Source organism: Phalacrocorax carbo, chromosome 2, assembly GCF_963921805.1.
Source record: "Phalacrocorax carbo chromosome 2, bPhaCar2.1, whole genome shotgun sequence".
Taxonomy (NCBI): Eukaryota; Metazoa; Chordata; class Aves; order Suliformes; family Phalacrocoracidae; genus Phalacrocorax; species Phalacrocorax carbo.
Genome location: NC_087514.1, coordinates 123,938,027 through 123,950,283, shown reverse-complemented (window position 1 = coordinate 123,950,283; position 12,257 = coordinate 123,938,027). Strand labels below are relative to the sequence as shown.

General features: G+C 38.3%; 1 protein-coding gene across 8 annotated transcripts in view; it reads left to right on the top strand.

Annotated features, from left to right (window-relative positions):
- Positions 1-12,257, top strand: part of RBMS3 (RNA binding motif single stranded interacting protein 3) — a 724,789-nt gene that overhangs the window by 96,968 nt on the left and 615,564 nt on the right. For all 8 annotated transcript variants that reach the window (XM_064444222.1, XM_064444223.1, XM_064444221.1 and 5 more), the window contains one exon: positions 11,747-11,815. In XM_064444222.1, coding sequence (XP_064300292.1) covers positions 11,747-11,815 — 69 coding nt within the window. The remainder of the gene's footprint in view (positions 1-11,746; positions 11,816-12,257) is intronic.

The window sequence follows — 12,257 nt, the reverse complement described above, 5'->3', positions numbered from 1 at the left end:
TCCACTCACTATTCTGGATCATTAGGGAGATCAAAATATATCTAACCCCCAAGTTTTGTTAAAGAAAAGTAGTAAGATTATCATGTTTATTGAGGATTCCCATGTGATAGAAATTCAGAATGGAGAATGGGTTATTTTTCCATATGACGGTATAGGGAAATCTCAGACTCAATAGCTTTCTAATAATTAATTTTGTCCCTGTATTTCAGCATATGAATGAAAGTTTTAACAGCCTTATAGAAAATGCATAAATGGATCTGTAGTGAGTCTAAACAAACACACATTAATATGTAGCTAATGACAAGAAGCGCTTTTCTTTATGTAGTAGCAAATTGTTATTAAGCAGAAGAAAGTTGATATTATGTTGATAGTGCACTGCATGGTTCATTTCACCACATTTTTATTTTAACTTCAAGACACTTAGAACTTCTTCTGGGTACCTTTTATGAAGTTTGTCTGAAGAGGGCAGCCTTTCCTAATGCACTTGGAGTTTTCTTAATTTGGCAAGGTTACTGTACGCTGAACAAATTGACAAAGGACATGCTCACAATCCCAAGTTTTTCTCTCATTATTTCCTATGTTTTCCCTGAAGTGTCTCTCCATGTATATTTATTGACCAACACCAAAGAATATTATTATTTTAAATATTTGATCTCTGCTAAAATACAGTCCAATTTCACTTACTTTCTGTGCTAAAAGAATGGAGACTTGCTGTGAGATTTCTAGAAAGAAGTGTAAAGGAAGGTTATTAGGAAATTTCTGAAAATATGGGCAATGTTTATTCATTCTGTGGTCTAGAAAGAAGTCTTAAGTGCTAAGAATGCATGTGAATAGAGCAGGGAAATATTTGTCCCTTTCTGTTGACAACTCTCCTTATCTTTCATGGTTTCCATCCTGATCTCCTCTCCAGGCTTAAAAAAAAACCACATTAGCCTGAAAGTAGACAGAGTGATGTTACTTTTCCTTTTATTTTTTACTTTAATCATAAGGAAACATTAACGAAGAACTCTCACAGCAAATTCATGCATTGCAGTGTTACCAGGCAAGATGAATGGCTACTCCACATCTAGCAATTAGCATGATAGATTTAAGGGCTCTTAGAAGAATTTATTGCCATGGTGTGCCTCGATCATGGTGCAGGGAGGGGCATTTGAAGAAGCTGGAATGATATATTTTCGCAGTTATTGCTGCTCTAGCCACTATGTTGCATCTCTCCTCTTGCAGTGACAGCCAAATTTGAATGCCTTTCTCACCTTCTGTGGTGTTGGGATTTAGATTGCATGATAGGCCTCAGGGAGAAGGAGCGCAAGCTGAATGCAGGGAGCAAGCACAGGGATTTCGAACAAGGAGAAGAACCTAAAGGCTGCTACTGGTAGAAGAGGAAGGTAGGTGGAGACAATAGGTGTAGGATTTCACAGCCTTTAGATAAACAAGCATACTGTTTGCAAAAGGCTATTATCTGGATTACGAAGATCTCTCTATAAAAATCACGTCCAACACATTGCTTGGGCAATAACAATGGTGGTGTGGATCCTGTGCAAAACAGTCAGCTAACTGTATTCTCAGTAATTCTCTGTAGAAATGTCTGCAACGAAATGAAGGTACTTTATGTAGCCAGGAGCCTGGGATGTTTGCTGCTGTGGTTGAAGGTAGTAAACCTTGTACTGCTGCACAGTCACAGTGGCTGTCACTCATGCTACTTATATTATGCTAACATGGACTACAGTCAAACTGCAGTACAATGTCCCCCCTTCAGTTTGTCGGCTCCTTGTCTCAGCTGATGATTAGGCAGTCTCAGTGCTAATCTAGTCAAATGATCCCTTTTTCCACTTTGGTGACTTTTTAAGGTTTTTTAGGAAAATAAGAGTACAAAGACAAATTTCCCACTGTCACTAGGGTCAAAGTTGCAAATAATTGAATTTCTTCCTCACGCAAACTTGAAGTATTATTTAATACCGCCAGGTGTTCAAGCTACCAAACTCATTGCAACCTCATGTCATTGCCTGACAGAAGGCTTGCTCATAATCTTATCATTACACAGCTATTTACCTGGTTTTATATTTCTTGAGTTTTTCTTGCTACATTCATTGATCTGAAAACACTCTTTTCTTCCTACTTTGTCTCTCCTACAGCAGCCATTTGCTCAGAAGTCAAAGCAGATTGCTTCTGTTCCTTCCAACCCCAGACTCTCCCAATGACTCGACTGCTCTGGAAAGCGTGGGGCTTATTCCTCTTCCCACCTTAGCACTGGGCTGCTATGAAACAAAGCAGGAATGTCATTGTCTCCCTACTTAGAAAGCACTCAACTTTCTACACATCAAACAGTTGCATGCGTGTGCTATGGTCTTCTAAGATGACAGATCCTCTTTCAGCAGGCCAAAGACCCACTAGCATATTCTTCCTAAATCCTCTAAGAAATTACACCTTAATTGTGTTTATATCAGCATTTTCTCTTGAGACACCATCTAACTGAAATTGATTTCTTGGTTTCATTTCTTATGACTAATCTTGGGAGGGAACATCATGCTTTTTGCCAGACACCAATACTCTCTGTCTCTCACCATTTCCTCTGTTTAATGAGTGTGTGTCTGTAAAAGGTACGGAGGATGGGTTTCTGAGGTTGTAATGAGAAGAAACGTACAAATAATTCTTACATTTCCAATACATCCCTGTTTTGAAATTGGAAACGTGACGTTCTCTTTCCACTCCTTGGGAATGTTTTCAAAATTAGGTTGTAAAAAATTTGACTAAGCTAAATGCCCCCTGGTCTTAATAATTTAGCAGGAATTGCAAGCATTTTTCGTGAATATCCAGTTGACTTTTGAATACTTTAAAAATCTGATTCTTGTGAGAATGACTCATTTATCTAGAAAATAGCCTTTTGTTGTTCACTTTTATCTGTCTCACCATTAAAGAGATCATTAGACTACCTCCTCCATCTTTCTATGATTGCATTGTTTGCAAATAAAGATTTTTATTTTTGTACTTTCCTGAACCTTCATGATTCATGTCCTTGCCTCCCAGTATTGAAATACATGTAAAATATTCTGATTAGTACATCTACTGTATACCATCTTTTACTTCAGTTTCTGCACTATTGTCTTTTGCATTGTCTCATCAAGGTTCTTTTCTGTCCTGGCTTTATTATAATCTTAAATGTAAGCATAATTCTGAATTCTTATTATCTTTGGTGAACATTAATAAAAGAAAGATCGACACACACCTTTGTGAAAGCATCCATTGTTTTTATACTTGCATTTGTTCCTTTCATGATTTTTGATACTCTCTATAGTGTATGTCTGAAAGTCTTCTACGCAGTGTCAGTATTCTGTGTGGTCACCTCACTGTCTTCCAACACCTCAGGCCTGATACTACCCAAAGATTCTAGGTCACTTTTCATATTTCTTGTCTGCTTTTTTAATGGGACAGATATCTTTCTCAGAATAGCTGCTGGAAGAGGACAGCTCTCACTACAATGAAATGCTTTTAGGTTCCTGGTGTTATTCCTTTGTCTCAAATCAACATGTACCTGTTAATTTTTGCAGACCTATGCAACCTTCTGAAGAAAGCCACGTCTTTCAGTCCTACAAAACTAATCCCATTCCACCATCTGCCATAACCAAGACTGTCTTTTTTATAGTTAGTTCTCTACACCTCATTGTGCCGCAGTGTTTCATTTACTCAGGAAAATGGTGAGAGTCCAAAGGAAGTAAAAGTTGTCATATGCTCCAAGTTTTTCTGATAATGCATCTTGTATTTCATTGTGTATTCTTTCAATAGGAGTAGATGTCCTGGCAATATCAGTACCGTTGTGTTCCCTGACTGACTGTTTAAAGTTACTGATTATAATACAACATTGCTCAACATAGTACTATAATTACTTCCTACTTTGTAGTCTTTTTTTCCACAGCCGCTAACTTTTAAAAAACCACTTTCTGTCTGTATTATCTCTCACAGGGCTGTGATGTGCTCCCCTACCTTCTCTGTAGTGCTTGGGAGAGTTCTTGACCTCAAAGCATCGAATGTTTCCATATTCTTGTTTTTCTTTTTTTCACTCAAGCTGAGATGGTTTCTCCTCCTTATCCTAGTGTGTTTCTAAGTCTTGTGACTTTCTTATAATTTCTTAATTGTACATTTTATGGGATAAGGATGCCAACTTTATGTCAAGTCCATCTGGAAGACTTGCAGGTTGTTCCTCAATCTCTTTGCAGCTTATCTACAAACTCTCTGGGAGAAAGTGCTGACTGCACAGCAACTTGTGATGTATGTAGCATCTCCACAGAGATGAGTTCTTTCACCATATTAAAATTCCTAAGAAAGAAGTTGTTGCTTGTCACCAACAGTAACAGTTGTTCAGCTTGTTTGTGTTTCAAGTATGTTGCACTTCCGTTGGCCAATACAAATGTGAAAAGAGAAGGAATTAGTGGCTACAGTATTGTTGGCTCAAGATTGGCCAGCCAGTTCTGTTAGGGTAGATGTGGTTTGAGATAGGTAGCACAATATCTAATATCAGTTCTTATTCAGTTTGTGAGATATAAAAGGCTTGGGGACATATGCCCATTTAAAGATAAACTTTGAAATTTCAAATACATTCATTATTAGTTTTAACAATCAAGTAGGATATGGGAAGTCATGAAGTGAAATTTTTTGTTTAACACAAACCCCCTGGTTGGTAAGTGCAAAGAGAGTTTCTGCAAAGAGGATATTTTCATCCCTGGCTTTGTCCAGAACTTTTTTCCTTCCAGGGTGCCAAAATATCTATATAAATTTGGTGAACAGGAGTGGACTAAGCGAAAAAAGAGGGGGAATCACAGTGTCATAACAAGCCCTACACCGTGGTTCAGAGCCCATGTCAAATTGCTAAACTGTCAAGAATCCACTGTTGGGGTGAGTGATAGATGACTTATACTACTCTTGGCAATTTCATCTCAAAAAAATTATGAGTCACTATGCTGATGACCAAGAGCAGACAGTGGATATAAAATGCAAGTGAGTACTTTGACTGAGTGCCTGAGTTCCCATAAAAACATCTACTGAATGCATTTGCTTCATCAGAGCCCAGACCCACAGGTTTAGGGGGATGTACTCCTATGGTTGACAGCTCAGTCAATATCTCTTCTGCTTTGTCTCCTCCTGTCATAACATTGATTTCTGTAAGCTAGAGGAAGTAATCTCTGATGGCATCATTGTGCAACAGTCTTAAGGAAAGTTTGTTTTCCCACTGTGCACTTTTTCATCGCCAGCTTATAAATGTATTTCATTTACAACTTACTTGCAAACTTTACCTCTCATAATTCTCTTACTTTTTACATCCTGACCCAGATTAGCTGCTTTTTTAATGCTTTCTTCTTAATTTTACGCTTTTATGGGACAACATACACGATGATTCTCCTGCATCATCTCTTCCCTGCAAAACAATAATGTCACTTTGACGTATGCTATTCATTCAGCTGCCAAGCTAGTTGAAGAATGCATCATGTGCCCTTTGCACGGAAGAGAAGACCATACTGTCATACCATGTACTGTTGTTCCACTGCTGTCAACACCACTACATTTCATTTTGTGTCACAACCCCATAATCAGCAACGTTCACCATCGAGTGGTAAAAACTGCTGCATAGCTGTAATGTAATGATGTTCCTGTTGTTAATCTAATTATCAATCTTTTCTGTTTTAATTTTTCTGACCAAAAAAAAAAAGTTTATTTCTCAGGAATTTCATAGTGCTAGTGTCAGTAGAAAGCAGGTAGTTTTCCAGGCAGTTTGGGAGGATTTTTAAGTGTGAGGAGTGAGAACATGAAAATTAATTTTACTTGCACGATATTGAAGAAACCATGGATCTTTAAAGTATTTGCAATTTGTTCTGTCTTCTGTCCAGAGTGGCACTAGCTATGAATTTCCAGCATAGTATTGCTATTGTTGAAACATGGGACGGGGTTTCAAAGGGAGCGAGGAATCGTGTCTATTTATGGCATAGGAGTGAAAATGGCTTCATGGGTGAGTGGCACATCTGTAATGAACAGGCTTCAGTGGGGTTTGTCTCTCTCCAGAGCCAGGTGTGATACCAGATTGGAAGCACAGAGAGACCCTTTCCACTGAGTTGACTCCTCTGATCTGTTGAGATGACATTTCTGAGGAAGAGGCTGTGGAGGATTTAGTATCATTAAGCGTGCGAGGTCTTACCCACACAGAGAATCAACGAGGTTTAAGAATGTCTGGAGCCAGACCAGAGGCAGGGATGGATTGATATGTAGGCATGAAGTCTATGTTGTTTCAAGAGATATTACTAGTTCAAATTTCAGACTCTTTGATTCCTCGAAGCACTATCTTTGATTGGATAGAATCAGATAAGTTGTCACCTTTTTCTATTTAACTTGTTCATAGAAATGAATAACTTGTCATTTTCTATACTGCATTGTTGTGGAATAAGCTCTGTAAGTAAAAAGAAATAAAACTCAGTACTTTGGAAAACAGCCCCTCCCCCCTGCCCCATAGTCTGCTATGGGTAATAGCAAAAGGTCTTCACCCACTATTTGTTTCTGGAGAGTCATAAAGGATGTTATAGCCCTTTATAGTATGAGAGTTTCAAACTTTATTTTTCACTTGTCTTTGTCTTCATAAACTCCTGCTGTGAAATAATATAAACTAGTGAACCCAAAACCTGTATCTGTCAATAAGCAGCCATTGAATATTGTTCCTTTTTAACATAACATTACTGGTTCCTCTTTGCAAAAGTTACAGATCTACAGAACTCCAGTAAAAAAAGAAAAAGTGCAAAAAAAAAACCACTTCAGGGCCATAACATCTTACAGTATTGTCAGATGTTACTATTGCTTTTTTCAGCAAATGAATTCTTGAATTTAAGGAAAAATCAGGGAAATTCCATAGAAAATAATAGAAAACAAGTAATCTAGATAATGGGCAATGCAAAATATATTCTGAGTTTGATGTCAGCCTTTGCATAAACAGCTGGACTGTATACGCTTTAAAGAAGCAACATATCCAGTAAAACAGATGAGCAACATACCTGCTGAATGCCAGCATGATTTTAGGGCAGGAAATTGAAGAACCCAGGAACTGGTAGTATATCATGTAACTATAACTGTATTCTCAAAGAACTAAAGGTATAAGTCTAAGTAGTTTATCCTCTGAAAAAAATGTTTTTAATAAGATTAAATGTTTAGTATTATCTTCCATTTACTTTCATATTTTCTCTATTTATAAGTAAAAATGTTTTATCCCCCTCTTGGCCAGCCAAAAAAGTCTGACTGAGTCCTGGAAGTCAGGACGGTACTTCACGTCTTTACTAGCGAGCTGCATTTGAAAGATAAACACAGTTTGTAGGAGTTCACAAGGCAGTTCAGAAGTACCCCGATACATAGCAAATTTGCTACTGTAATAACCCTTTAAACCCTAGAAGAGGACAAATTGCCTAGGTCCCTTCGTAGGAAGGAGAAGAGGGAATGTGGGTAGATTTAATTTCACCTAACATAAGCCATCCAAAGTTAGATGTCTCAATTAAACTGGCTGCTTTGCCTCTCTCTCCAGTGAGTGGATGGAAAGAGACAGGTACTTCCAGGCAGTAATTCATCGCATCTTAAGATACTTTTCCAAACTAATGGGATGAATTGTCGTGCCCATTGGAAGGATTTGTAAGTTTATTTGGCTGTAGAACAAGTTATAAACTTCAGCTTTGTTATCAGAATATATGCTCTTTTTTGCTTTTAGAAGTATTGTCAGAATAACAATGCTTGTAACTCTTTCTCTGTGCTCTCTTTTTTCTTTCCTGATTTTGAAGTGCGGCCTTACACTGAAGCTTTCCTTGACTGAATGAGAAATTTTTTTCATACGTATTTATGTTATATATATATATTTTGTATATGATCTTGGCTTGTATTTTGTATAGTCACTAATAGCCTTAGCCCAAAAATGAAATAGTAACGTACCATTTCATGAGCTCTCCCATTGAGCCATACTCAGATTTCCATGTATTCTCCAATAAGTTTTTTTTTCTGGGTTCTTGCTATGTTATCTACTGTGTTCAGCAGTAGGAATCTTCTGAGAAAACAGTTTTCCTCCAACTGCATATAAAACAGCAGCTTTGCACATACACCGCATCAGTTGCTCTTCTTTCATCTGTGCTACTTCATTGCTATGAAAAGTACTTTTTTCCTGCTCTCACTGGGATTTGGAGGCAGCCTGATGTTCCATCATCATTCCTCAGGTTCAGGCTTGGGTCCAGCCATGTGCTTGGAGCACATGTTGCACCTGTACCTTAATCAGATTTTCTCCTCTCATACTCTTGTCTGGGCAATGGTGTGCAGACTAGCAGCTTTCCTCTCTCTCTTTTCTTTTTTTCCATAACTTCCAGCTCAGACACCAAAACCCACATGCCCAAATGGCAGTTTTATTGCCTTCTGAAGTACTGTCTGCTGTGAAAATTGTTTTACTTTTCAAAAGCTTTCAGCAGACATTCATTGGTCTTTTAAAGTGACTGGTGGTAACCTGCAGCTGTATGAGTTTAACCTCTCTTCACAGGTGGGGGGAATGAGGAGGAGGGGCAAGGACATAAGGAACAGCTTGGGTAAGCAGGTAATTAGAACAGTCAGTCCTAATTAGTTTTTAATAGTTGAGGAGGGGTTTTGGTACCTACATATGGCTGAGAGACAGCTTGCAGGGAGCAGATATGAGCTGGGAAGGTAGAAGGGCTGGTTATAAAGTTATCTAAGGGTGGGGGCTTGTTGGAGGCCCTGGGAGAGTTGACAGTTACTTGGTTTAGATGTTTCAAATGATGCTGTTAGGGAGCTTCTACAAGACCAGAGAAGGAGTTTTTGTTCAGAGCTTGTGCTCAAGTGCTAATTGTGCTAGAGGGAGAGTCCTTAAATGTTCTGTGTATGTGCCCCTTCTTTCTCAAAAGGGAGTGATGAGGAAGATAATTTTTAATTGAAGAAAGAGATGTGGCTTAAGGGGCTAAATGCAGCCTAGGTTTGCCCTGGTGAAATGCCTAGTGAAAATGCAATACCCTGAGGTATCCTTTGTGGCGCAAGCTAAGTGCAGCGGCTATTCATCCTGCAGAGAGCATGGTCTAGCTTGTCATGGTTGCTGTTAAGTGTGAAGGGTCGTGCTCCTGAAGGTAGGTGGTTGTCTCATCTCTACTGATTGCAGTGAAATAGGAGTGAGAGTATGTATGTGTGTGTGTTTGGGGTTTGTTCATGCATGTTTTTAAGTCACCTGCCTCAAGTATTTTAGCTGCTGAGACAAGCAGGGGATGAGGTCTAGCCTTTAGGTTTTTTCCTGGTTCTCCTTAGGACTTGGAGGGAAGCTCGGATGGAATTGTTTTCCAGATAATTTCAGAACCTACTCTAAATGATCTGATATAGAAGCTCCTGTGTGTGAGCAGTGTAAGCCTTTGCTCTATGACCTAATATTTTGATTCCCTTGGAACACGCAAGTGATCCTACTCATTGATATATGAATGGAGGGGAAAAAAAAGGCTGTAAGGATGGGGAAATAAATGCTGATCTTAGACCTTTTATACTACTATTTTTACAGTGTTTTTTGTAAAGTGCTTACCTGTTAATCTAAAGATGGCAGTCATGTTCTAAATATTTCCAAGGCTCTGGTTCTTTCTTGTTTGTATAGTTAGACAAAAAAAGATCTTCTGCCTTTGTCTTTGGAGGTATTCATCTGCTGGCTGCCTGGCCTGGAAAGGGTTCTCTTGTTTCTCTTGTCATATTGCAGTACTGTTTCTCTGTGGGGTATCTTTCTTTGGGATGTCCTTGAAACTGAGGTTGAAAAGTTCAAAGAGCGATTGCTGTAGAGGAAATGTACAGCCTAGAGGTAACAGGTGCTGGAGTAAGTAATAAAACTGAAGACTGCTATTTATGTGTTTAGACAGGAGAATTATGCAGTTTTCATTGGCCAATACTAAAGACTGACATACATTATATTTATTAATTAAGAAAGGTGTGTGATGCCTGTGGAAAGGCATCTTGCTGGTAAACAGCTTCCAGATGCTTCAAAAAAAAAACAACCTTCAGCTATCTTGTTGTCCGTAGATTAACCAGTCTTTCTTCTGAAGCAGATGGAGCTAGTTTTCATAAGTTTTTATAAAGCTGAAATCAACATTGTGTGCAGTTTTTCTCTTCTGAAGTTTCTGTCAAAAGAAAGTGCTGTTCTGTTACATGGCATATCTGTTTATTGCAAAATGCCTATCCTTCTAAGGGTGCCTAGTAGAAGCTAAATACACTATACAGTAATGTTAATAATTAAATTTGTAAAATAACTGCTTTTTGATAGACTAACACAAAAGCACAATTACAGCAGTTGCTGTTTTTCATTAGTGGGAATGACATGCCAGCTTTAGAATATGTAATGATGTATAAGCCCTAGTGGTTATAATTGGCATAGAAATGTACTATATCCTTGGGTGTTAAAAGCCATAAGCTATTTATTTTCATACTTACAAAGAGTGTACTACATTGTGGTATAAATCTCACATGGATTATCTTACTTGCCTTTTTTAGTATGATTTATGTCCATATGGTTCAAATATGAATCTGTCCCTCTATTAGCATCCTGCTGGTGACATAATGTACTGGTAAATTAGTATCTCATGTCTGGAAAGCCTGCTTGAATTCAGATCTCATGAGTAGGTAACTTAAATCTACCTGATCTTCCTGGTTATAGATAACCTTGTTGTCACAAGGTTTCTTTAATACCTGAGCTTACACAATATAGTAGCAATGTACTTGCAAGATATTTGGCTACTGGCTGTGGTGTGTGGTATTTGGGGGCTTTTTAAAAGCACCAGATTTACATAAGTGAGGGGTGGATTTGGAGGAGCTCTGTGTTGCACTAGGCTCTAGCCTAAACTAGGACTAAATGGCATGGAGGTTCATAGTATAAAATAACTTTGAACCTGGGGATAATGGTATTAAAATAATTTGTGGTATTCTGCTAGACACCATTTAACATAGACTTTATAATTAAGCTGCCTTTGATATTGCAAAAAATCAATGTGTGACACACGATATGGATATGAAAGTCCATGGTATGGTATTTTTATTTAGTGCTTCAGAAAATACATGTAGGGAAGTGGGTGAAAAAGGTATGGAGAAATTTCATAAAGACTGTGCTTTTTCTTCAAAAAGAAGCTGATAAATAACTAATCTCTTCTATTACCTAGTCCAAAAATTTTCAAGTTTTATTTTTGAGTAAGGTGAAGCGATTCTGAAAGAACAGTTTTGCTTTATTTTCTATGAGTTAAGAATAGCTTCTGTAAAACTAGTATGAAGTATGGAATGAAACATCGCTACGAGTTAGGGGAAAAATACAAATATAACTTCTCAGGCAGACAAGCCCATCTAATGATGCCCTTCTGGAATAAATGTGCATTTAGACCATGTTTGCTTAATCTGAGTGAATTACCTGGCTGATTGGTTGTGCTTTGCAGCCCTGGTTTAGGTTAGGGCTCAGCATTTGAATTTGCGATCTAGGTGGCATGCAAAAGTTGATGTGAAAATTGAGGTTCTGAGGTCCAAGGCTGGAAAGAGTTTTAATAGCAAATTCAGTAAACTTTAATCTCTGGTTTTAATGCTATTGCATTGTGTTTATGGTTTCTTGAGGTTTTTGTTTAGTGGTTTTTTTTTTTTTACTAGGGGTGTTTACATGGTTGAGATTGAAGCTGACTGTGTGTATAACGGAGATGTTGGTGAATATTTGACATGTCTATCTCTAATTTTGCAGAGAACTACAGCCAGCAAGACTTCTGGTGCTCCTTCCTACAGCAGATGGTCAAGTTCACAGCCCCATCAGGTAATATGCCCTTGTCAGAAAGGATATGAAGCTTAGGTTGACATGTTTCCTTTTAAAATGAATATGTGAGGGGTTCTGAGAGTGTTATCTACCTGTATTAGCCCAGCTAGGTCATGCTGATCTCTGAGGTTGTTGCCGGATATCCTGTAGCAAACTGCTAGATGCAGCTGCTGCTCATGGAGGGCCTTGTACAGCTGTGACTCCTCTAATACAATGGTATCTTTCTGTGAGTTGTCAGGGATGGTTATTATGGCTGGACTCCCCTATCCTTTGCATCTTGCCACTAAAGCCAGAAGTGTTTGATGTTCTTTGGCAATGTGTCAAGTCATTCTCCCATGCTGCCTGTCTGCTGCACCCTCCGCCTCCCCCCCAAACATTTTTTGCACTACTTAAAATGACTGAGTTGTAAATATGGCCAAAACTTTCAGAAAAACTTGTTATA